The following is a 26,989-nucleotide window of genomic DNA, read 5'->3' on the forward strand; positions in this document are numbered from 1 at the left end:
GTTTTCAGTCTATGAAATAAAACTACTGTATAGAAGTTATATAACTAACAGGTGAGTCATGGAAAGTGGGGTCAGGAAAGGTCACTTTCCTGAAGAAAAGTGGGGGAATATGTAAGAAATTACCAAGTGCATATTACAGACAGCTAAAACAAGCTGCATAAACACATAAAAGTCAAAAAGTACATTGTAAATTGCTCCTAGAATCAAATACACATAAGGCACAAAGTGGGTATAGAGGGGGGAAATTAGGAATGGCAGTAATGCTAAATACTATCATTTTATTTATGCAGCTGTATTCTGGCCACCTTGTAGTACTTGAAAATATAAGAACCTTCATAATAACCTTAGGACGTAAATGCTGTTTATTCAATTTTAAGGTCAGGAAATGTGATAAGGAAATGTTAGCCTAATGTTCTGCGTCTTCTTAGGTACAGAGTTGGAAGACAGTGGTATAACTTTTCCTTCATTTTTGCTTTAGCTATCTCAAAAGACTCTTTGAAAAAGTACAGCGGGTCAGATCTTCTGGAGCCACAGGAACTTTTCAAACTGATTATATAAGTAGGGGCTAGGAAAACGTTGCTTATGGCAGGCTGCCTAAACTCATTTAAATATTTCAAGCTAGGCAAAGACCCTCCTCCATTCTATATAAAAGGAAAGGAAATTGAAACTTGAAAGAGAATGAGAACTGTATCGGTGGTAATTAGTACTTGATGTCACTTCCTATGAAATACATGGAGGCGGGCAGATATTTTGCAAGAAACTACTAAGGCCACAATATTCTAAGTGATATGTATACAGTTTAATCCTCACAATTACATGGGCCACTGAAAAAGTCACATACCTTGACTACAGTTGTATAGTCTGTGGGAAAAGTAATGAAGTTGGAAGGATATACAATAAATTTGTACAAATGCAACACAACTTGTTGAAAGTACTCAGATACTGTTTAACAGAATCATGAAATTGGATCATGACTTCATTTCAGGATCCAGTATTTAATTTCGCGTAAAGATTTGGGACAATTTTCCTCTGAAATTAAATTTCTCTACCTACAAAACAATACATACCATGGTGAATTGATATTTGTAAGGGCGTACTTTTACTCTAAAACGTCACAGACATCACAAACGTTTCCTTAGGGCGCGATACTCCTCAATTCTGGCTCTGGGTTGTTGGAGGAAGGAAAGGGACTACCAATCCCAGCATGCAAAGTCTCCTGGCTCCCCTTCACGGAAGCTAGCTCAGAGCTTTATGGTACTTGTAGTCTTCTACAAGAGATCTGGCGCCGGATCTCCTTTCTTCCATAAGGGGGAAAAAGTGTGCGTGTAAGCCCCGGAAGTACACCTCTTAGGAAGAAAGGGTCAGAGGTCGTGGGTCAGAAGGCGCTTCCGCTGCTTACCTTGTTGCCTTGTAGTGGACGAGCCGATTCCCACTTAAAAATTCCGGAAGGTTCTTGGGCTCCAGTAGGGTAGCAACCACAGTATTCCTAGTCGCTGGTTTCAGGTCCCTGCCGACTGAGTGGAGCCGCCTCCGCCATGTTTGGCTGCTTGGTGGCGGGGAGGCTGGTGAGGATGGGGCCGGGTGGTATCAGAAGGGGTCAGGATACTGAGGAAAAGGGTTGGTGCGCCGATGCTAGAGACTCTAGGAAACGTATTGGTGTCTGTTTGGCTGCTTGTATGAGATGGGGAGTGGGACGCTGGGAAGCTCTTGTAACTCCGTCCAGATAAATAGTAATAGCAATATTATCTGCCATCTGTGGAGGGTGCATAATGTGTCAAGCACTGGGCTGAGTGCAGTGCACGCTTTTTCCAATTACTTGTTATTTCGGCCTTCTGTGCAGCTTGTTATTTGGCACTTCAGACTTAGCTCACATTAGTCTTGAGGTGATCGTTCTCATTTCACTGATAAATTTTAACTCAGGATAAACCAGACTAAATGCTCGCTTTAGCTCACGCCGTGAGTTAGAAGTAAAGCTGAGATTTTAATCTAGTTTATAGCAAACTGTCAAAGATGAAGCCGCTTAGGCACCTTTGTAAGGATGCTGGTAAAAATATGCTTAATGTAATTGGAAGTTGGCGGATAAAAACGCTGAAATTGGGCCAGGGATTTAGCTCAGTGGTTCCGCCGCCTGCCTCACAAGCGCAAGGTCCAGAGTTCGATCCCCTGTACCAAAGGGGAGTGGGGAATGCAATTACTAAAAACGCTGAAATTTAGGTGTGAGCCATTTGAGATGACTGGAAAAGGTTGCGAGCCAGTGTTGCTTCCTTGTTGGTCAAAAGGCTAAACTGCCTCGCCAGATTATTAGAATTTAATATGATCAGTAGCAGGAATTTTTAAGGAATAATGGAGGGCAAATCTTGTTTGCTTTCATAGAAACGTAGGTATCCATTTTCAAATCTCTGCCCTTTCCCTTGGGGTTTTTTCTTTTTACTCCCTACTTTGTTAAATATCGCATCCATTTTGTTGCATTGTTTTTCATCCTTTTTAAATAATGTTTTATATTCAGTGCCCAATTTTAAGAAACCACAAAAATTACTAGCTTCAAAAAGTTTACTGTCTCTTGAATGACTAAACAGGAGATAGTGCTAGTTGGTAATCCCGGTGAGATAATTTTGCATTGCCCCTTGCTTTTTTGTTTTTTGTATGTGCTAGGGATTGCGTCGCTCATTCTGGCAACCCTCTACCACTGTTCTACATTCCCAGTCCTTTGTAAAATTTTGAGACAGGATCTTGCTAAATTGCCCAGGCTGGTCTCAGGTGCGCCAGTAGCTGGGATTACAAGTATGAGCTGCCTTGACTAGTTTGCTCCTGTTGTGGATTGGGAAAATGAATAAATTTGAGTGTCAGTAATGAATGACATTGTGTGTTTTTGAAGAATAAAAAGCTATATGGAATCCATGTACCGGGTCAGTCAATTTGGAAGAGAATTTGGTTATAGCATTTAACTCTTTACCCAACACCTAATCTCTAAGGTGAAAATTTCTGTAGAGGTTTCTTCAAGTTTTTTTAGGGGCGGATGGTTCTTTAATTCTGTAGTATTAGAACACATAAATTAAAATGAACAACATGAATCAAAATGAAGGACAAATAAACCTAATGACATCTCAAAATTTATTATAATTAACCAGAAAAATACATTTATCTGAAGTTTTGAATGTATTTTTATTTTTTGAAATTTTTTGTTAAAGAGTGGGTTTTTTTGTTTTTTTTTCTTAAGGATTAGTGTCAGGCTGAGGCAGGAGGATCACAAGTTGGAGCCCTGCTCCAACAATTTAGTTACAGAAGTACCCAAGATCCTGTCTTAGGAAAAACAAGACAAAACAACACTGGGAATATGTTGAAGTCCCTGAGTTCAATTCCCAGTACTGCATAGGCATACACACAAAAGAATGAGCTTGTCAACACAGATTTATTTACTCACTGGAGTCTTGTACTGAGTAGACAGATAAGTATTTGTTTTGCCTGATGAGTGTTTCAAGATTCATAAATACCATGAATTTTCATACTTTTTGTGGTTAAAGGTATGCTAAAACCTGGTAGAAATTGAATTTAATACTGATACAGTTTTTTTGTTGTTTTTCTTGTTTAATTTTTTATATTTGAAGTAGAAGACTTTAAATTGAGTCATAAAACTTGAGAAGAAGGAATCAGATCATCACTCAGCATTGGCATATTAGGATTTAATTTAGGGAAGTTGATATTACTTTATAATTTATTGATGATGTTTTCTTAATCAGTAGATTTAATATTGTAAAGGGAAAACAAGTATTTCAGTAACAACCAGCAAATACTGGAAAAGGAAAATAAGTTGCATTTAGGTAATAAGAACTGACCATTTAGTCTTTAAAATACTAGTAGTAATTCAGGTTTGATATTTTGGTGAGTATCAGTTGTTAAGTCAAAAGCAAAATCCAAACATGTAAGGTAGATTTTTGATGTTGTACCTACCTGAGCACTCTCAGAATTAATATTTTGCTAATGCTGTGACATAGCATTAATATTTTTCTAAAATAGAAATATTTTCTGTGAAAGTAGGTTATTCATACTGTGAGGTAAGGTCTCAATTTAAAAATGTTGAGTTCTAGAACAAAATTAGATTATGAAATGAATTTAGGAAAGTTGTATATAATTTCCCAGGTATCAAATTTGACATAGAATTTGTATATTTTATATACAGATATAGTCTTTATTCATTCCAGTGGTTATAGTCTCAAAAATCTTTCGAAAACCAGAATTGCAGCATACAGGGTTACCACCTTAAGGGCCTCTAGTCAGAGCTTTTGTTACATTTTTTGCAGCACTGAGGATTGAACTGAGGACTTGGAGCATGCTAGTGAAATGTTCTTTCACAGAGCTACATCTGCAGCTATAGTCACAGCATTTTTGATCAGCCTGTGATAACTAATATGTGTTTCTGTTTATTTAAAGACATTTAATATGCATTGTTAATTCATATTCCATTCATGGGCCCGCAGTATTACAACTTAAAACCGAATAATACTTAGCATGCATTTTCTCTATGAGATATTTCAAGTCATCTTGCAATTAAAAACACTTGTCAGCATGTAAATCTAGGACATTTTAAAAACAAAATCACCAGCAAAAAGTACGAAATGCAGATGAAGCATGGCACTAAATAGGCTGTGAAAGGACATTGTTTACAGAATTTGGGCTAAACCAAGAAGGCATAGCATATCTTGCTTCCATCTTAGCTTGGAATGTGTGAGTCAGTTGAAACTTTGGTGTTCTTTCCATGACAGTATGTATGAATGACTGCAGAAGTGCAGCAAGCATTGCTTTTGGGTCACACATTTTAGTAGCTGAATTTGCAAATATGGAATCTTTATAATTGAAGACTGGCTTCTGGTTTGCTTACCTATCTGGACTTCTATATTGTCAAACTGGAGGATAAAAGTGTGGTAGTGTGCAGCCATGGATTTAGCTCAGTGGTGCTGCCGCCTGCCTCACAAGCCCAGGTCCGGAGTTCAAACACTGGCACCAAAAAAAAAAAAAAAAGTGTAGTAGTGTGATTTGAGCAACCTTTCATTTTTTCAGTATTCCAAAGTATAGTTACTAGTTTAAGAAGAATTCTTTCATAGTACTTCTGAAAGAAGTTACATTTTTTAAAGATAACATTTATTAAATGATCATTTTAAGGCTAAGTATGTATTTTTTGATTATTAAAAAAACACTTTGGGGGATGGAGATAGAGCTTAGTGATATGGCACAGTCGCATGTGTGAGGCCCCAGTACTGCTAAATAAACAAAAAAGTTAACACTTTCTGGAATACTTAATAGTTTCATAAATGAGTATCAGTTTAACACATATTTGGTATGGAGAACATAATTGCCTTCAGTGGTGACAGATTATAGCAATATGTCTATAGAAACTTCAAACTGTTGAACTAAGACCAGTTTCTTATTTTCTAGGTTCAAATAGCTGCACAGCAAGTGGCAGAGGATAAATTTGTTTTTGACTTGCCTGATTATGAAAATATCAACCATGTTGTGGTTTTTATGCTGGGAACAATCCCATTTCCTGAAGGAATGGGAGGATCTGTCTACTTTTCCTATCCAGATTCAAATGGAATGCCAGTATGGCAACTCCTAGGATTTGTCACAAATGGGAAACCAAGTGCCATCTTCAAAATTTCGGGTCTTAAATCTGGTAAGAATAATAATTGTTGAATAATTAAACTTTTTCTTAAATAATATGAAAGACATATGGCTTTTAAACCATTATAGTTTTCTGGTTGCTAAAATAATGCATAACATTTTTTGAAAAGTAGATGATACAGAAACATTTGAAAAATAGTGAAAGTCTTCTTTGGCTTCTTCATTCCTTCCTTCTTCCCCTAAAACCTGAAGATAACCACTCAGTTCTCTTTGGATTGTTCTCTGGATTTTTCTGAATTAGTTGTTGTTTTAATAAATAATAAAAGGAGGCTCTGATATGCACATCTGTGTTTTAAATGAATAAATACAAAAGGTGAACTTGTAAAGGAAGTTGAATTGGAGTGAATCTTTTCTTCCATTAAGATTTTTGAGCTAAGCAATGTGGTATATGCCTGTCATCCTAGCTACTCTGGAGGCCGAGGCAGGAAGATCACAAATTTTAGCCTAGTCTGGTTAATTTAGCAGGACCCTGTTTTAAATAAAAAGGGCACAGTGTGAAAGCTTTGGATTCAATCTACAATACTTTTCATGCATGCTTGAAGAAAAAAAAAAAAGGAAGATTTTTAGCTCAGTTTGATTTCTCCAGTTCTTCTTTCTTTGGTTCTGTTGACATTTCAGGGATATTTAGGATACTTAGGATATTTTGTGAAGAAACATGAGAATGGAATTAGATTAGGTGTCAATTACTATTGAATGTCTGGTTCCCTTAAATCTGCATGCAGACATATATGAAAACTCTTAAAATATAGGTGGAGTCTGTGGAGTTAAAGAAAAGACTGTTTAGGCAGTATGTAAATGACATGTTTATGTAGATATCTACTGTGGGAATTTAAAGATACTGATTAAATTCTTGCCTGAAATAACTCATTCTTACAAAGATACTTCTGTAGACTAGTAATTAGAAGAGTAAAAAGTAATAGTAGGTGTTTGTACAAATGGCTGAGGGATAATGGAAAGATGAGCAATTTCCTCATAGGTGAGTTGGGGAAAGTTTCCCAGAGGTTGGGATACTGAGGCCCTTGTGGAGACAGGGAGTGCTTTGCCAGGCTTATGAGAGACCTATTGAGCATTTTTTAAAGGTGTGGATAATAGGACAATAAAACAAAAGTTTGAAAGCGTGGTGTGCTCAGAATGGCACAAGGCAGAGTACAGTGGACTCTTTGAGTTATGACTGGCCTGATGTATGAACAACTTGTGTTACAAACAGAATTTCAGTTTTAACTTATGAACAAAATCTTTAGTTATGACTCGAATGCTGGCCACTTGTGTTTCCAGATGGTCTCAGATACAGATTTAACCTTTAAAGAGTTCTGAAAAGAACGTTGCAGCATCCTTTTCTTAATTGAGAAATTCTGGGCCACTGTCTCTCTAAAAACACTGAGACCTGCCTGATACTGGAGAGGGACTTTGAAGGTTGTGTAGAGGAACCTGAGCCTTCAACTGACCAACTTGAGTAACAACCAGCTCTTTTGAATACCTTGAGTTTGTAAGTCAAGGGTCCACTATATAACATAAATACAGATGAATCATGAAATGATATATATATATATATATATACTGTTTCATGGAATTTCAGTGAATAATTTTTCACATATTTAGGGTACAGACCCATTTGATAGTATGATAAAAAGTTTATGTACCATAACAGAAACACTTGAAAACTTATTAAACAAATTTGAATCAAGAATAAATTGAAATTATGAATTGATATACTATCAATAAATTCAGATCAGTAATTAAAATTGTTATATGTATGTACAGAAAATAATTATGAAGTAAATTAAACTGATACCTTCGTTTTAAAAACTTTTCACTATAGCTGGGGATTTAGCTCAGTGGTTCCGCCACCTGCCTTGCAAGGACCCAAGTTTGATCCCCAGTACAAAAAAAAAAAAAACTTTTCACTATACAAAATTCAACCATATATCAGACCAAATGGAATATTACACTCATCACCCAGCTTCAAAAATGACCAACTTATAGATGTTATTTCACTGAGATTCACATTCACTTCTTTATTTTCATATTACTTGGAAGCCACTTCCTGAATCAAAACACGTAAACTAATAGTATATGAGTATCTTTTAAAAAAATATACTATTATCATATGTAAAACCAAACAGTAAATCTTTAATATCGATTTGAATCTCTCTGATCAGTATCCATATTTCCAGTGGTCTTAAAAGTTTTGTTTATATAGTTTTAACACCCATGTAGAATCCTTATGTTTTAGTTGTTTGATCTCTCAAATATCTGATAAAAATCAAAAGTGTAATATAGTCTCTTCTCTTTTTTCCAGTAAATTAGTTGGATTTAGAGGTTAGAGGTTTGGTCACATTTGGTTTGAGTTGATTTTTAAAAATGTTTTGTCAGAATTATAATAGATTTATAGATCATGTTTTCTTTCATCAGAAATGTACATGGTTAGCTCTCTTTTTTGTGATATTAGCCATGTATATGCAGTGCATGAATTTATTAGTAATTCAGTAGGTTGTTTTTTGTTTTTTTATTTTGAGACAGGGTCTCACTTCAATCTGGCCTTGAACTCTATGTACCCAAGGCTGGTCTTAAGCTTGAAGCATTCCACCTGCTTCAGCCTCCCAAGTGCTGGGATTACAGGCATTTGCCACCACACCTGGCTAGATGATATTCTAGTTTTGTAATTTTGTTAATTCATTGTAAAGAGAAACATGTTATGCTACTATATATTTACTTCAGTTTCAGGAAGGAATTATAGGAAAAATCAGATTTAATGTTCAGTTCTTTTTAGATACATGAGTGTTCAAAACGACTTGATTTTCTGTGACATAAGATTCTCTAACATTCAAGGTAATTAAACTGAGGTTATTTAAAAAAAGAATTATGAATTCATGGATGTGTGTGTGTTTGATTTATATCTGATGTATTTCAAGCAATGATATACCATTGGAATTCTTAAGACTCAATTTTAATTTTTCAGTTTGCTTTTTAAGCATGTAATTATATTTCACGTTTCTTTTTAAATCCTCCAAAAAAGTTTACAATGTTATTAACAAGTTTTAATTGTTTTTTTGAAATATAATTGACATACAGTAAATTGCACATATTTAAAGTATACAGTTTGGTAACTTTTGCTGTTTCTTAACACCTGTGGAACTGTCACCACAACCAAGATAGTGAACATCTACATTGCCCCTTAAAGTTTACTGGTTCTCCTTTGTAATCTTTCTTACCTGTTTACCCCACCATTGGCACTACTGACCTATTTATTATCTGTCATTGTAAAATAGTTGGCATTTTTTAGAATTTTATATAAATTAAATCATGTAGTATATACTTTTTTTTTCCTTTTGGGTTTTTGAGTTAGGGTCTCCCTATGTAGGTTGGACCAGTTTTGAACTCACTGTGTAGCCCAGGCTAGACTTGAATTCACAGCAATCCTCCTGCCTCAGCCTCTCAGGTGCTGGGATTACAGGCATGCACCAAATGCCCAGCATCATGTAGCATATACTTTTGCCTAACTTCTTCAGCATAATTATTTCAGTCATGTTGTGTATATTAGTAGTTCATTCCTTCTTATTGCTAGTTAGTATTCCATTGTTTATACTGCAATTTGTTTATTCACCTGTTAAAGAACATTTGGATTATTTCTAGATTTTGGCTTACAAAAATAAAGCTGCTGTGAACATTTGTGTGCAGTTCTTTGTATGGACATATGCTTTCATTTCTCTTGGATAAATATGAAGGAGTGGAATGGTTAGATCATATGGCCCTTGCATATTTTACTTTTTAAGAAACTACCAAACTGTTTTCCAGCATAATTGTCCTGTTTTACATTGTAACCAGCAGTGTATAAAAGTTTCAGTGTGTCTACATTCTTGTTAACACTTGATGTGTGATCAGTTTTTGCTATTTTAGTGTAGTGGTATCTTATCATTATCTTGATTAATGATATTGATTATTTTTCATGTGCCTTTTTGCTTTCTCTGTCCCTTCCTTGGTGTTTGTTCAGTTCTTTTACCTTTTTTAAAAAATGGGTTATTTTCTTAATTTTGAATTTTGAGACTTCCATATATATGTTTTATATAAGTTCTTTATTATATATGTGATTTAAAATATTTTTTTCTCTAGTCTTTAGTTGGTCTTTTCTTCATATGGTACTTTTTATTCTAAAAGTCTCTAATTTTGATTAAGTATAAATTTCTGCTTTGTTTTCTGGAGTGTGTCTTGCTGTTGTGACTAAGAAATCTTTGCTAGCTCCAGGTTATAAGAATTTTTATCTAGAAGTTTTATAGTTGTAGATTTTACATTTATATCTGGGATCCAATTTGAATTAAATTTTGTATGTAGTGTTAAGGTGTCTGACTTGGCAAATGGCTATCCAAAGATTCTAGCATAGTTTGTTTAAAAGAAGGTCATGAACACATTTTCCTGTGTCCATCACTTAGCATGTTCACTTGAAATTCACATGGGAGCTCTTAGGCTGCTCTGTTTTAAAGTAAAATATAAACATACATGACTACTTATGTATTGATTTTAAAAGGAAAGAAATAAATGAAAAAGATTGTTTTATAATTTTTAAAAAATAAAACCCTTCTTGGAAAATGATAGATTGGATAGAAAGATTTATTTTGTACCCACACTCGTAGGCAGTGATTAAGAGGAAGGAATATTGGAAACTTGGTCACAGCCAGGACACATTGGTGGTTTTTTGAGACATACCAATTTAATTATCAGTTTAAATGTCCATACTGTTCCTTATCTTTATCACAAATTTGCCAGCATTTTGAGCTTGGAACAGGGCTCACAACATCCCTTTTTCTTTCATGATCAGCCCTGCCTTCCCTGAAGGAGATGCTTTGAGAACAGTGAAAAGTGCTTATTTTTTGTCCTTTATATGGTACCTTTGACTTCCTTCTCTTTTGTCTTGTGACACCTGAGGTTGGGGAGACACTCTAGGATCATATGAACTTAGACATTTCCTTATTGTGTTATTTCATCCAACTTGGAGAAGATTCAGCAATTAAAAATGAGCCAATCCAATTACTGTAACTGAAATTTTAGAAATGATATTACAGTGAATTATTTTCTTTTTGTCATTTAGATAAAGCAATCTAAAACCCGATCTCAGAATAATACATGATCTAGTATCAGAAAATTGTTTTTTTCCATGAAGATAATAAGACAAGTTATTCCCCTGCTTTTTAAAAGGTAGTTTCTCAAATTTACATAATAATGTGGCTATTGATTGTTTTATTCATGAGAACAATTTGTCAAAGCAAGGCAGTATCTGTGATGATAAAGCACAATGCATTATTAGTTAAAGCAGCTTAAAATATTTAGACAATATTTTTTAAATGTTTTGGGCTTTTTTATTAATAAGTTGTGAAAAGCACTTTTTGTATTTTTAAAGTATTAGAATTCCTCGTTTATATGTAAAATATTAGACCTGATTTTTGTAGTAGGAAATACTGTTTTGTTTTGTTTGGTACGGGGTGGGGAGGTGGGGGGTGTCGAGCTCGGGTCCTTGCGCTTGCAAGGCAGGTGGTGGAACCACTGAGCTAAATCCCCGGCCCAGAAATTGTATTTTAAAAATTTAAACGTAGAGAGACTGACTGAAGCTACTTCAGACAACTGTGATTGAATCTTTTCTTATGACCTCTATCTTTTAAGTGGGGTGTTTGGTACATTACTGCTTTAGTTTATTTGTTTGGCTCTGTTTACATTTTTTTCATACCAGGCATTGATCTCAGGACCTTGTGCTTGGTAGGCAGGCATGGCGCTGCTGAGCTACATCTATGGCCCTTCTGTTTATATTTTTGTCTTTTATTTTCTTTTATTCCTCTCTTGACATTCTTTTGAGTATTTTTAAATTTTGTGTATCTTCTTTTTTTAACTATATTCCTCTGAAGTTTTTAATGGTCCCTCCAGGGCTTATATTATTAACTTTGTATAGTATTCTCCAAGTTAAATATTAGAGAAATAAACATCTGTATTTGACAGTTATGAAATTGAATTTGTTGATTTTTATAGGTTCTTATCTTCAGTTTTTCCTGCTTATTAGTACTCTTCGTGAAATTCTGAATATAATGACAAAAATTTTAGGACAAGTACCACACTTTGGTAATTTATTTGGAGTTAAAGATAATTGTCTCCAGTCTCATCAGTTCTGTACCAAAGTTTAGAATTGATGCTTTTGATAGCCTTGCAAAAGAATCAGATAATGTAAAACCAAAAGTGCTTCATATTTTCTCCAAAATTTGGAATTTCCACATCCTTCAGAATTGAACAGTGGAGGCAGAATGATTATTTACTCACTTTTATTTTGACTTAATTTGATACAGAGAAGTGTTTTGTAATCATGTCCAGGTTGTCCTAAGAATTTTCTCAATGGACTTCATCTTTCATTTTCTCAGTGAAGTCTAGCTAAAGTCTGCTTTTCTGTTGTATGACCATTTCATTAACATAAAATTTCCCTTAATTAGAATTGGAAATCTATTTTCCACACATACCTAAGTATTTCTGTTTCTATATTAGCACTGTCCAGTTCTAGCTTGAAGTTTTTTTTTCTTAAAATGTCTTACCAGAGTTCTCCGAGTAGTACCTTAGTCTTAGTAGTATTAAATTTTAAGAATCTTAAGAAAACTTGACATTGCTTTCAGCATTCAGAGAGTGCACTGGATACTGTTTTCTAATTATAAAAACTTCTACATCTGTTAAAACCTGAAACCACTATGAATAATGAAATCCAATCAGCTTTAAGTTTTGGTTCTTGATGTATCAGGGATATGAGTATAATACCCTCGACATTATGGTTTAACATTTTGAGTTTATAAGAGGAAAATAGGTTCTTTTACCAAAAATAAGTAACTGAAAAATACTTAGGTATAATTATGCATTTTTTATATGTTTCCTTGGTAGAGATAGATATTTACAAAATATTTGATACACTGTTCAAACATTTTTGTCAAAGGTAAATATTTACAGATATTTTGTATAATAGTTGAAGAATTTGTTTAAAGCACACGCATATACTCTTTCATACATACAAAGTTTAACTTAAAACTCCTTTTTTCTGTAGGTTAAATGTTTGTAAAGTGTTTCAAGAGGCAAGCAGGAAATGGCTCAGTGCCTCAGTCGGAGAATTCCAGTGACATCTACAGTGGAGAATTATATGTAAACCATATAATTTCTGTGGGAAATAAAAGAGGTGGAGATTGGAAGAGCAGATGAGGGAGTAGGACAGTAGGTCAGATAAAAATGTAAAAGCACATAGAGCTTTATAATTATTTTTTATTTTATTTGTAGCGCTTTAACATGTGATTATACTTAATAGAAGGATAAGAAATAGTTGCCCAAGTCACCTTTGGCATAAAGGGGATATATGTTTATACAAAGAACTACTGAAGTAGAGTTTTGAAGAATTTTCTTGCTCTAAGAAAAGGCTAACATTTTATGTTTCAGGACTTCAAAGTAAATTAGGCACCTTATAGTTGAATTTCACTTTATTTTAGTCAAGGCTATATTGTGAGATACTATTCATTTGGAATTAAATTTTTAAAATATCAGTTCTGAAAATTTAATTTTTTTCTACTAGGGACTTGACTTTATTTTGAAAAAAATTTTAATTACAGTTGAATTGTAAGGATAGTACGAAGAATTCATAACAGTCCTTTTTCACATTAACCAACTTTTGCTATATTTTATTTAATATTCTATGGAGATACATGTGTTTTATTCTTCTGAAAATTTGTATGTTGTAGGGATAATTTCTTTTTATTTCTAAATAGGTCAGCAGGTATTTTCTACATTGGCCATATTCTCGGCCAGGTGTGGAGGTGCACAATTGTGATCCCCACACTTGGGAGGCTGAGGCAAGAGGATTGCCTTGAGTTCAAGGTCAGCCTTGGGCTACATAGTGAAACCTTGCCTCCAAAAAAAAAAAAAAAAAAAAAAAAAAAAAAAAAAAAAAAAAAAAAAAAAAAAAAAAAAAAAAAAAAAAAAAAAAAAACCCCGTAATAAACAGATTCACCAAATTTGATGTGAATAAAATTCTCTTTTTTAAAAAGAGTTTTATTTGTATGTTTGCAATACATAATAAATGCATTCATTGTATTCATTGTGGGGTACTGGTGCATATATATTGCACCTTGATCCTTTTTACTTCCCCTTCCTCTCTTCTCCCTCCTGCCTCTGTCCAATCCCTTTCCATCTCCACAAAGTCTACCTCACTGGGAATGTGCATAGGATTCTCTTATCTGTTGTACAGTCTGAATTAAAATTTGCTAGCTGTATCCCCACCCTCTGCCCCTAATGTAGAATCCAGTCAGGGTCATGCATTGAATTAGTTGTTGCACTTCAGTCTTTAATCTGGCACAGTTGCTTAGCTTTGTCTTTTATAACAGTGACATTATACACATCCATGGAAAAAGTTTAGCACTGAAGAATAATTTTTTGAAGATTAGGAATTTTCATAAATTATTATTTGAATTTCCTCTTTATAATTGTTCTCTTTTCTTTTTTGGGTTTGCTGTCATATTTTTAATGTCATTGTTTTTAGCTTCTTCATATGGCATTTTATGTTCTGTTCATTTTTCCAGCTCACTTGCCAGAAAGAAACATTAAAATGAATTTTAGTTTCATTTTAAAATAGGATTGAGTTTGTTAAAAGGATTAGAAAGGACATCAAAAGCTCAAGATGCTACTGTGTATCTATTCATGTGACATACAATTAGTGAGCTAGAGTGGGAATCCCTTATTTCTAATATTTCTTATTTGATTTCTTAATGACTTTATTATGAAGTAAGGAATAAAAATCAGGAGTTCATACCATAGAGTTTGATATTAACAGGTAGAATAATGAACTGAAATGAGCTTCAACTTTGGAGCTTCATAGAAGTGCTTTGAATCTTAGTGATACTCATTACTGGATTTGTCTCCCTACCTGGAGATGTGGTCTTACTGTGTTGTCCAGGTGGATTCCTAGGTCAAGGAATCTTTCTGCCTTAGCCTTCTGAATAGCTCGTACTACAGATGTGTGCCACTGTGCCTGGCTTGTGTTTCTTAGACCAAGATGTTTAACCTTTGGGAGAATTCAGTAAAATGGAGATGTTATAAGCATTACAGAGAATGTATACAAAATTCATGATGTACCTGGCACATAGTTGGTGTTCAATAAATGATTGGTTACTTTATTACATCATAGAATGTTAATGTTAAATGGGATATTAGAAATCGCCCCAATAGGTAAACTAAATCAGAACAAATAAGTGACTTAACTGCTCCCATGAGAGTCTAATCATTAGAATAGGGATGCTCTAATGCAGTGATGAACTTTAGATATTTCTTTAAATACATTTCAGACATCCAAATTCAAATATGTAGCATGTTAGATATGCTACCATTTTTACCTGATTTAATATACTTACTTCAGTATATTACACCACTAAAAATAAGGTAGAAGTTTTTGAAATGTATATTTGATTTCTAAATTTTTATATTCAGTGCCAGAGGCTGTTATGCAATGATCCTCATTGAGTTTAATGGTACATTTTAGGTATACAGTACAGTTATATTCATTTTTGGGATCTTGTACCTTTACATGACAGGTCTTGGTTCTCATTTTTTCCCCTTGTCCCTGCCCTCCCTTCACCCCCTCCTCCCCTCCCCATTTACAAACACTTTATTTCTATTTTCTCATATTTTTTCTTTTCCCTTATTACTTTTCCCCTACCCTTCCCACTTTCCCTACACCTTTAACCCTTTTCTTCCTATTTCACATTGTCAATTACCTCATTAGGGTCTTACATACTATTATAGTTTTTCACACCAGAGAAACTATTTGGTATTTACACATGTTGACTTATTTATTTCACTTAGGAGTATATCCTCAATATGTATCCATTTTCCTATGAACGAATCTAATTTCTCATTCTTTATGGCAGAGTAGTATTCCATTTTATAGAAAAACCACATCTTTATCGAGTTTCCAACTGATGGGCAAATGGGCTGTTTCCAAGTTTTAGCTATTACAAACTGTGCTGCTGTAAACATAGGTGTGCATATATCACTGTGATATGATTCTTTTAAGATGTTTTAATGTAGCTTTATAGCATAAGTGATCTCAGATTCTATTGCATAGTGAATCACTTTCCTTTGGTATGACTCTTTTCCTTAGTCCTCCTCCCTTTCCTGCTATCTATGTATACAATATTTTAACCAGTGGGCTGTTAGCTTTTTAGTATCTCTTTGAGCACTTATTAGAAGGATTGATATTTCATGAGTTTTCTTCTTTTTTAGAGGTCTTCCAAAGAAGAGAGAGAACATTTATTTGTATATTTTTAATAAAAATCCTCATCTTACTTTTCAATTACCATGTGTCCACTGAATCATTTTTAAAATCTCAGATGGATATAAGGATGTTAGTAATATTTTCTTGTTTCTTAAAACATTTTATTTCAACCAGGAAATTATTTCATTATTACTCATCAGTTATTCTAAGCTATGCTAAAAGAAATAGGGCTGAAATAGTAAGAAAAATGGAAGAGTGATGGGATTTCCTGGGGCAGACGTTAACAGACATTTTTTATGAATGGTCAGATAGTAGGTATTTTTAAGGTTTTGCAGGCTTCAAATGGTCTGTATGGCATCTTATTCTTTAAACAACGTGTGTGTGTGTGTGTGTGTGTGTGTGTGTGTGGTGTGGTTTGGTGTGAGAATCCAGGGCTTTCTCACTGAGCTGTAGAAAGCACATCTGTACTCCCAGCACAGTGGGAGACTGAGGCAGGAGGATCACAACTTTTAGAGCCAGTATAGGCAACTTAGCCACATTGTAAGACCCTGTCTTAAAATAAAAGAGGCTGGAAATATAGCTCAGACCTTGGGTTCAGTCTCTACTTGTAAACAATATCGACTATAAAAAACCTCTTTAAAAACTTAAAAATCATTCTTAGCTCCCAGTTTATACAAAAATTGGTTGTGGGCCACATTTGGCCTGTAGACCTGTATTTGTCATTGCATTAACATAACTTCTGCATTGCACTGTTCAGAGTATTCCATCTTTCTTGAAATATAAAAGGGGACATCTTTGTGGTCGGCTTTTAGCTTTTAAACAGTATATAGAATTTACATTTTTTCATGTTTGTAATGGCAAAGAAAAAATTGACAGGAAATTATTAGACAAATCAGAAAACAAATACAGAAAGATATTCAGTACTGAAAGGTGGTAAAATTGCTCATAGAAGGAAAGTCTCAGGTTATAAATCTTCAGGTGATTACCTCATCTGAATTTTCCCAACTAAATAATTGATAATTGAACAGTGTATTTCTAAGGACCAAATGAAAATGTGGTATTTGACTTAGTCATTTAGGAAGAAAGAATTATGACAGTATTTTGTAACAGCATCTTCAATAGGTGGTAAAAGGATGGGTGCTGGTATTTATCTCATATTTGTGCTTCAGATTTGAGTGTATATGGTTTGTAAATGGACAGATGCTAAAAGTGGATGTGCATACAAATGTGACTGAAAGAAGGTAGGTGTAGAACTGAAAAAAAATCACTGGGGTTGAATGTCAGTATAAAATGTTTTTGCAAATTATGGTCACACAGTATGAACATTTTTAGTTCAACAAATTACAAGCCACTAAAGGTTTCAAAATTTCAAATTTCCAAGTATTGCATTTTGATAGTACAGATGCCAAAAGAACAAGATGTAACCATAAGCTAGAACCTATTAAAAAATCTCACTTAAAAGGTTTATAAGATGGATATGTTCTATGTTCATCCTTAATGGTTGAACAGTTGTATTTAAAGAGCATAATGTATTTCAGCTGTATATGTAATTTAAAAATAGGGAACATGTAGAATTAAATATGAGTTTGCTGCATTTTAAATACTAAAATTTTAGTAAGTTTTTTCAACATCTTTTTCTTGTAGGATTTCTTTGAATTATGCTTTGCATGTACATGGAGGAAGGATACTTTGAAAAATAGTCTAAAAAAGTAGCAGCTGCATTTACTATTAGAATGTTGTTGAGAATTTGATCTAATATACATTTTGTTTTTAAAGATTGTACTAGATATTTTTCTTGCTCTGCTGATGCTTTTTAAATTTTTTGACAATGATGTACAATGTAACTGATCACGTTTAGGTCATGAAATGAATTCAGATACAAAATAAATACCAACTGTAAATATGTGTATTATTTTCTCATATTTCTTCCTAGTATTTTATTTCAAGGTTTGTAAACAATGGCTGTTGGAGCGTGTTAACTGTGTCAAGTCAGTTTGAGAATAAGATTGTCTAGTGGGTATCTCTGAAAATGTGTATTAAAGATTGTCGAATACTTTTGTGTCTTCCCCACCCCTTTAAGTTGTTGTAGTACCAGAGAGCTTTAACATGGATGAAAAAGTCAGAATGTTTCCTTACACAGTGAGTCTTAGTTTTACTTGCGTGTTAAAAGTTGCATTTCAGAGATGACAAGCCTTCCTGCTTGGGCTGCTAACTTCCTATGTGGTTAAAATGAAGGCAGCAGAAGATTATTGAACTTGTTTAATTAATTGGATAATTGGAACCTGTTAGGTAGACAAACAGCAGCATTTTTGAACTTTACATGATTCTCAATTAAAAATAAAGTGGGATAAGTACTCCAAATCCATTCTTCTATAAAACCTACAAAATAATGGGCAAAAACTGTGAGAATCAGCTTTTTTGCAGAACTCTACCAACTAACCAAAAACTTACAGCAGCCAGAGGAGCACATATTAAGAACAGTTACCTTTGTGACCTTTTAACTTAACCCTAGTATTGCTTGTTCCTCAAATGATTGGTAGCTTTAAACTTAACAGACTGTATTTTTGGTATTGGTACAGGGGGCACGATGAATTTCACTTACAAAGAATTGTAATTAACTTGTTTTGGCCTATGTCATGTGTCCTGGAAGATAGGCTCAAAAGTTTTGTCTTTATCTCACCCACCTAGGAACTTTTCTAGTGTTAAAATGACTACAGGTGGGTGTTTGTCAAAACATATTTACAAGCACCTGTGATGGTACATCCTGTAAGCTGAGCTTCTCTAGAAAACTGAGACAAGATGATTCAAGCTCCAAGCCAACTTGAGCAACATAGTGAGACCCTGTCTCAAAATAAGAAATAAAAGAGGATGCGAAACAGCAGAATGTTTGCCTAGCTTATGTAAGACCCTAAGAAGTTCAATCCCCAATATAGAGGAAAAAGAAATTATAAACATAAATACTAAATATTTCTGCTTGAGGCAAAGGACAATGGCTGGAATAAACAATAAACAATAGACTAACCCAGTCGAAATGAGAATCTTTGGGGAATAAGGGCTTTGAAGTTCTCTGGCATTCCTGGGAATCATGCATGGCCAGAGCTGTGTACACACTCAGCATAGACTTAAGAAGGTCCAAAGCTCACTCCTCTGGCTGGCCTTTAGGTTTGCAGGAGGAAGCGAAGGCTAGAACAGAGTTTTTTGCTGCCTGGCTGAGTAATGAAAATATGTTTCAATATGCAGAACCCATCTGCAAAGTCTGGGAGAAGTTTTTGGTTTCTAGAAAGTTACTATCTAACCACTAAACTAACAGCACAGAGACTTCAGTGGCTATGTGTGACAAAGAAAATAGATTTTACACAATTTAGAAAAGTCATTAAACAGCTATAGCATACCCTGAGAAGCAGAAATATCTGATTTCTAGATTTGCCGCATTACAATATTCAAAATGCCCACAGTTCTACTGAAAATTATAAGGAACAAGAAAGTAAAGCTGTTACACAAGAAATTAGTAGAACTTTCTCAAGGAAGCACAAACGTTAGATTTAAAAAAAGACTGCTTATGCTCAGAGAGCTAAGGAAACCAAGATAGATGTGTCATCAGGTAGAGTATCAATATAAAAATTATAAAAAGGAACTAAACAGATTCTGGAGCTGAGAAGTGTAATAACTTGATAAGAAATATCTAGATAGTTTCAGTAAATGGAAGATTTGAGTAGGCAGAAAGAATGAACTTGAAAGTTAATTTTAATGCTCAATTTGAAGAGCAGGGGGAAAATATGAACAAGCTTTTATTTTTTAATTTTTTTATCCCCCCACAACAAGCTTTTAGAGAACCGAGAAACATCATCAGTATATCAGTATACTCATCAGCATATGCATTGTAATGGAAGAGAGAGAAGGGAATAGAAAGTCCAAGATATTACGAGATGGGGCCTTTGGTGACTAGGTCATGAAGATAGAACTCTCATCACCCTTGAAAGAGTGATGAGAGTTCTTACCCTTCTACCATAGGAGGACACAATAAGAAGGCACTGTCTGTGTCAAAAAGCTGGCTCTCTTCACACACCAGATTTGTTAATGACTTGTTTGCTTCCAGCACTGTGAAGAATAAACAACCCATATGCTACCCAGTTGGTGGCATTTTAAAAAAATAGCCCCAAAAGGCTGAGACACTATTTGAAAAAATAATGCCTAGAAACATCCTGAATTTGATGAAAAACTACACATTTAAGAAGTTCAGCAAACTCTAAGATAAACTTCACACCAAGAAGTTTCATAATACATCTTAAAAGTAGAATCTTGAAAGCATCAGTGGAAGTAATTCATCACATTCAAGGATCCTTATAGCTGATTTTTCATTAGAGACTGTGAAGTCCAGAAGAAAAAAAAAAGTTGTCAGAGAATTTTCTATATCCAGCAAAACTATTTTTCAGAAATGTAGGAGAAATGTAGACAGACCCATATGAACAAAAACTGATCATTGTTAGCAGATCTGCCCTATAAGAAATGTTAAAACTTGTCAAGTCTAATTAAGGACATATTTCAACATCATGAAGAGGGAGTAGTTGGTGCTTAAGATGGTAGGTCAAGTGTATACTCAGTGGTACAGTTTTGAACAAAGGGAAAAGCTATTAAACATTTCTCATGAATACAAATTTATTGTCTATTTGATAACATCAAGTATTGGGTGATCCATGTTATTTAGTTAATAACCATGTTTATTTGTGGTTGTGACAATCTAAAGATCTTTCTATGATGGAATAATCAGAATAGTAAGACTTTCTAAAATAGTTTCATTCAACTTTCCTCAGCATTGTCTTTAATTCTCATTTTTTTCTCTTGTTAATTGTTTTTAACTTAGTAATTTTTAGTAAAAAGTAACAAGTTTTCTTTGGTGGGAAACTAAGTCTTAGTCTGCATTAATATGTAAAAACTAGCCAATTGCATTCATCTGAAAGGAGACAAACATGCATATAAGAAAATTTAGTGTGTGTAAAGTACAGGTTCTTTACATATTTATGGAGCAATTTTTATGAATATCAGTTAAATTTGAAATATGTAGCACAAGTTAATTTCTTTTAGGGGAAGGAAGCCAGCACCCTTTTGGAGCCATGAATATTGTCCGAACTCCTTCTGTTGCTCAGATTGGAATTTCAGTGGAATTATTGGACAGTCTAGCTCAGCAAACTCCTGTAGGCAGTGCTGCTGTATCCTCAGTTGACTCATTTACTCAGGTAATATGATACACATTTCATTCATTTATTGTTTTTCCCTTGCTTTATTAAGGTATAGTTATATAAACAGGTGATATTTTGATGCATGTTTACATTGTAAAATGATTAGATAAAGCTAGTTAGCATATCCATCACCTTGCATACTTTTTTTGTGTGTGAGAACATTTAAGATCTAATCTCTTAGCAAATATCAAATATACAATATATTATTTGTAAGTATAATCTTTATGTTGTACATACATTTTCTGCTCTTTGATTAATATCTCCCTGTATTCTTCCCCTCCAACCCTCAGCCCTTGACAGCTATCACCATTCTACTCTGCTCTTACCAGTTCATCTTTTTAAGTCCCACATTTAAATGTGATTATACAGTACCACATTTGTCTTTCTGTGGTTTGTTTCACTTAGCATAATATTGAGAGGGAAAAATTCGAAGATGTTGGAGAGTGGAGCATTACTGAAGCAGTATCTTTTTTTTCCCCTAGTGGTGGGGATCGTCAAACTCTAAGCCTGGTAAATGCTAGGCAAACACTTTGCCACTGAGCTACACCCCAAACCCTTAAAGTAATATCCTTGAGTAGAAGACAGGAGCACATGTAGAGGTGTCACCTTAGCTAGGATGATGTACTGCATATATGAGAAGGTTATAGAAGATCGTTAGAAGTGGTGACAACTTGTGTAGGCTCTCTTCTGATTCCTTCTCTTTCTTCAGTTAAATGTAAGGTCACCAGCTAAGATTGTGAGGAAAGCAGATATTGGAAATTTACAATAAAAGGAAGATATTAAATAGATGTTCTAAGAATAAGACAGTGAATGGACTAGGGAACACTTATGGATGGGTGTGTTGCACAGCACCACAGGCATGTTTGTATGTTGTCATGAATATAAAGTCAGATTGGTCATTTGATCTCTTGAAAATAGAGCAAATTAAAAATGACCAAGTCTGGGTCTCAAAAATATTATTTTCAGGGTCTGAGAATGTAACTCCATAGTAAAGTGCCTACTTACTTAGCTTACTTACTTAAATTATTTAAAAATAATTTAAAAAATAAACTAAAAAAGCAAGCTGTGAAACAAGACTTTTAGTATTCCATTTAGTATTTTAAAAGTGTCTGGGAAATATACCCCCTAAATGGTAAATTATCCCTGGAGAAACTTGAGAAGACTTTACTGTTATATGTTTATTAATTAAATTTTGAGCTTCATTCATAGCATATGTATTTTAATAAACATTTTAAATAAAATCTTTTAAATACATAGAGAGTAACATCTATTTCACAAGTATTTATTACATACCTACTCAGTGCCAAACATTTTCTAAGAACAAATAGATAAAAGGGGTAGATGAAATAAGTAACACCTGTCATAAATTCTCTTTGTGGCCAGTACATGCTAAGACTTCCAAGAACCTTCTGCCTAAATTTTTTTGTGTGTGCATGTTGGGAATTGAACCCATGGTTTTGTGGGGCATGCTAAGCATGTACTCTATCCCAAGACCCTGCTACTAATTTTTTTAAAAAGAAACAAAAAATTAAAGGTACATCCCACTGCTGTTTGTTTCTCTTCCTCTTTTTTATGTCTTAAGTAGCTATTCTTCTGCATCTATATATACCTTTCCAATTCATATTTCAGTACTTGTGTAATGCTATATGTGTTTAAGTGTAAACGTGTTTCTAATGTAACTACTTAGTTACTTTTATTTCATTTAAATTTTTATCAGAGTAGTATATGTACTTGGTTTACAAAGACAAATAGGTTAATTACACCTATCTACTTCTGTTTTGCTCCATAGGGAGTAATCACTATCTGCCACATCCTTTTTTTTTTTTTTAATCTATTTCTAGTGTTTATTATTTTCTTGAATCAGATAAAACTTGCTTAAAAATCTGTTATTTATTAACTTTTGTTATAGATGTTTTCTGTTGCCTTACCAATATGAAACATGGTGATTTTTACCTCTGCCTTGCTACTATATGCACACATATGCATGGTATACCACACACACACACACACACACACACACACACACACACTCACACACTTTCTCTTCTCCGCTTTGCCAGTATGGAATTTCAGTAAGATTCAAGGGCTGGGGACTTAGCTCAGTGGTTCTGGTGCCTGCTTCACAAGTGCGAGGGCCTGAGTTTGATCCCCAGTACCAAAAAAATTAAGATTCAAAAGAAGATTAAAATTTGTAATATTATTACTAGGTAAATAATATTCAGAATTTAGCCATGTGTAGTCCAATAATTACATTTTTTTTCTTGTATAACTTTTCATTTGTTCTCATAAGTAAGTGCCTCATATTTTTCTTTTGTATAGTCTTTGTGTTTCAGATCCTGATTTGTGCTCAAATTCTGCTGAGTATAAATTCTTTCTCAGTATATTTAAACAGATCAGTTTCACATTTGTCCTAGAATTATCCCACTAGGAACTCTGTTCTGTTGTTCCCTTGTGGACTGATTATTTTCTGGGTTGTAGGGTGGTTGTATTCAGGGTGTTACTTTCTTTCTGTAATGACTACAAAAATTCCTTTCTCTTCTGCATTGAATCCTTTGTTTTCTGCTTCCTTAATTTTTCCTGTTTTAAAAAATATTTTTTCTTTTTAATGTATGAGATATGACTGAAAAACACGATAAGTGCTTAACATTTTAAAAATTTGCTGCAGTAAAAATGCTGTTACCCTCCTCGAAATGCCACCCTTTCTCTTCAAATATATTTATCCTATCAATATTGCCACTTTCTGAAGCAGTTCTGAAGTCCTCTTTTGTGTTTTCATTTGTGTTGCATGGCAGCGTTGATGTCCTAAATCAATTAAAAAATAGTTTACCTTTTGTAGTCATTTTGACGTGGGGGATAATCAGAAGTCACATGTGAATAAGGAGGATGAGGACATATCATTATGTTTTTATGATCCTGGCTTTGTAAATTAGATTGCATTTGAAAGTGGCATATTTTTTATCACACCTTGTAAAGACATTCATGAAAGAGGACTTCAGAAAGTGGCAAAAGTGATGGGGTATATTTGAAGGGAAATATTTTGAGAAGAATTGATGGCAATGTCTCTTTCTTTTACTGTAATACATTTTTAAAAATTTAATTTGCAATATATTTTGATCATTTCTTATATTCTTTAACATTTAAAAAACAAATATAAATAGTACTATATCATACAACTTGCTGTGGTAACTCAACATTATTTTTAAGATTTTCTCTGTTGAGTCATGGAATAGTTATAATTTGTTATAATTGTTATACAGTATACCATTGTATGAATGTGCCAGTTTTTTAAAATGTTGATTGATGTTCATATATTCTCACTAATATTTATCAAATCTTAAAATTTCTCCAAACTGTTAGGTGAAAATTTGTTATTTTTTTTAATTGAGTTTAGGTATTCGGTACAGTTACATTCATTATTGGGATCTTGTACCTTTATATGACAGATCTTGGTTCTCATTTTTTCCCCTTGTTGAAAATTTGAATTTCATGTTTAATTTGTATTTTTCATTACTAGTGATAATGGAACATCTTTCACATTTTGGGCTGTATTTGTTTTCTTTTATAGGAATTTAACATATTTTGTGTATTTTTTTTTCAGCTTTAATTGAGTTTATTGGTACATTTTAGGGATACAGTACAATTACATTCATTGTTGGGATCTTGTACCTCTACATGACAGGTCTTGATTCTCATTTTTTCCCCTTACCCCTGCCCTCCCTTCACCCTCTCCTCCCCTCCCCTCCATTTACACATCCCTACCCATCCCACCTTCCCTACACCTTTAGCTCCTTTCTTCACATTTCTAAATGTCAGTAATCTTATTAGGATCTTCTGTATTATTGCAGATTATTCACACCAGGGAAACGATTCGGTATTTACACATGTGTGATTTATTTATTTCACTTAGGAGTATATTTTTAATTGTATTTTGGTAGTTTTTTTTAATTTTAGCTTTTTGGAACAAGGCCTTTGGGCTGGGGATTTACTTCAGTCCATGCATAGCACCACCTGCCTGGAATGAGGGCTTTGTGTATTCTAAATAATTATATTTTGTATATAAATTGCAGTTTTTCCTAGCATGTTCCTTATCTTTTTCATATTACTCATGGTATCTTTTTCATTCAGAAACATTTTTATGTTGATGAATTTATTTCCTTTATGATTTGTGAGGGTCTTTACCCTTCCTATGTGTGAAGTGTGTGTGTGTGTGTGTGTGTGTGTGTGTGTTTTAAGTCTTAGGCTTTACTTTATTATGTTTGTGTATGGTATGGAAGGGATTTAAGTTCACTTTTTTCCCTCATGGAAAACTAGGGGTCCCAAAGCCCATTATTTGAATAGTTACCTCTATTTTTTCCTCCCCAAGTAATAACTCCTTTGTTCTATTTCATATTGTCATATATTCTTAGGTTTTATTCTGGGCTCTCTTCCTTCATCTTAGTTTATTTGCCAATAAGACTTAATATCTAGTAGGCCAAGTTCTTCCTCCTACTCATCAACATAGGCCTAGTATTCTTAATTTATTCAGCTTGTTGAGTTCCATGAAATTGTATTACCTTGTAAAGTTCTGTGAAAAACCTTATTGAAATTTTGTTGGAAGTACCATTGAATTTATAGAGGTTTAATTTAGGGAGAATTGGCTCCTTCTTTTCCCCTCCCCTCTTCTCCTCTTCCTTTCCTTCCCCTTCCTTCACCTCTCCTCACTTCTTCTCTCCATCCTTAAGCTCTATGCCAAGAAAAGGAATTTTTAGAGATGTTTACTGTTTTTTTGTTTTTGTTTTTAAGGCGGGGTCTCATTATGTAGTTCAGTCTGGACTTGAACACACTATGTAGTCTAAGCTGGCCTCGAATTCACATCAGTCTTCCTTCTTCAGCCTCCTGAGAGCTGGGATTATTTTAGTCTAAATGGAATATTTAATATAACCCATTAATCTGTCAATTTTTAAACTTTTCAGTTCACACAAAAGATGTTGGACAACTTCTACAATTTTGCTTCATCATTTGCTGTCTCTCAGGCCCAGATGACACCAAGTCCTTCTGAAATGTTCATTCCAGCAAATGTGGTTCTGAAGTGGTATGAGGCATTTTCTATCTCAAATATTAAGGTTTTTAGTAATTGTATATATTTTTTGTTTGCAAATATATCTCTTCTAAGTTTTGATCAAAAGTAAAATGTGTATAGGGCCTGCGGAAGTTTTTACTGCACTCTGAATCCAAATGACTAATACATCTGTTTCCCCAGCTTCTTCTTGTTTTTCTTTTATAGGTATTTTCTTCACTTTGAAAACATATGGTTGGGGATGTTAAGGATGTTTTTGTTGAGAAGTGCTACCTTGGAGTAGCACATATAGCCCTGGAATATCTTAGTTTTGAGCTTTATCAAAAAGTAGCTCTATGACAAGCAAATTACTTTCATTTGCTCATCCATGAAATGAGAGAATTCCATTTTATTTTTTTAGGTCCTTTCTAGCATTCAAATTTTTAGAAGATAAATAATTACTAAAATTATACCATGTGAGCTCTCTAAAAGGAAAATGTTTCTTAAACAACTGTGCTTGCAATCTCTTTATAAGTAATTAAATTTCTAGATTAGGTTTTTTATCTTAGTTTTTGAAAACTGTCATGTAAAATTGTTTGTGAGATAAGTCATTTTATAGATTATGAAAGATCGTATTTAAATTTTCATATAAATACATGATCTTTTTTTTTCTAGGTATGAAAACTTTCAAAGACGACTAGCACAAAACCCTCTCTTTTGGAAGACATAATTTGAATAAAATAATTTTTAATGGATTTTGAGATTTGTCAT

General features: G+C 33.8%; 1 protein-coding gene across 1 annotated transcript; it reads left to right on the forward strand.

The window, feature by feature from the left end:
- Positions 1–1,350: 1,350 nt before the first annotated feature.
- On the forward strand, positions 1,351–26,989 carry Hikeshi (heat shock protein nuclear import factor hikeshi). The gene is made up of 5 exons (XM_010633730.3): positions 1,351–1,565; positions 5,431–5,668; positions 21,029–21,180; positions 26,136–26,254; positions 26,894–26,989. Exons 1-5 carry the CDS (start codon positions 1,536–1,538, stop codon positions 26,946–26,948), a joined length of 594 nt encoding a protein of 197 aa, XP_010632032.1. The 5' UTR covers positions 1,351–1,535; the 3' UTR covers positions 26,949–26,989.

Source organism: Fukomys damarensis, unplaced genomic scaffold (genome assembly GCF_012274545.1).
Source record: "Fukomys damarensis isolate Sample0158 unplaced genomic scaffold, DMR_v1.0_HiC HiC_scaffold_16, whole genome shotgun sequence".
Classification (NCBI taxonomy): Eukaryota; Metazoa; Chordata; class Mammalia; order Rodentia; family Bathyergidae; genus Fukomys; species Fukomys damarensis.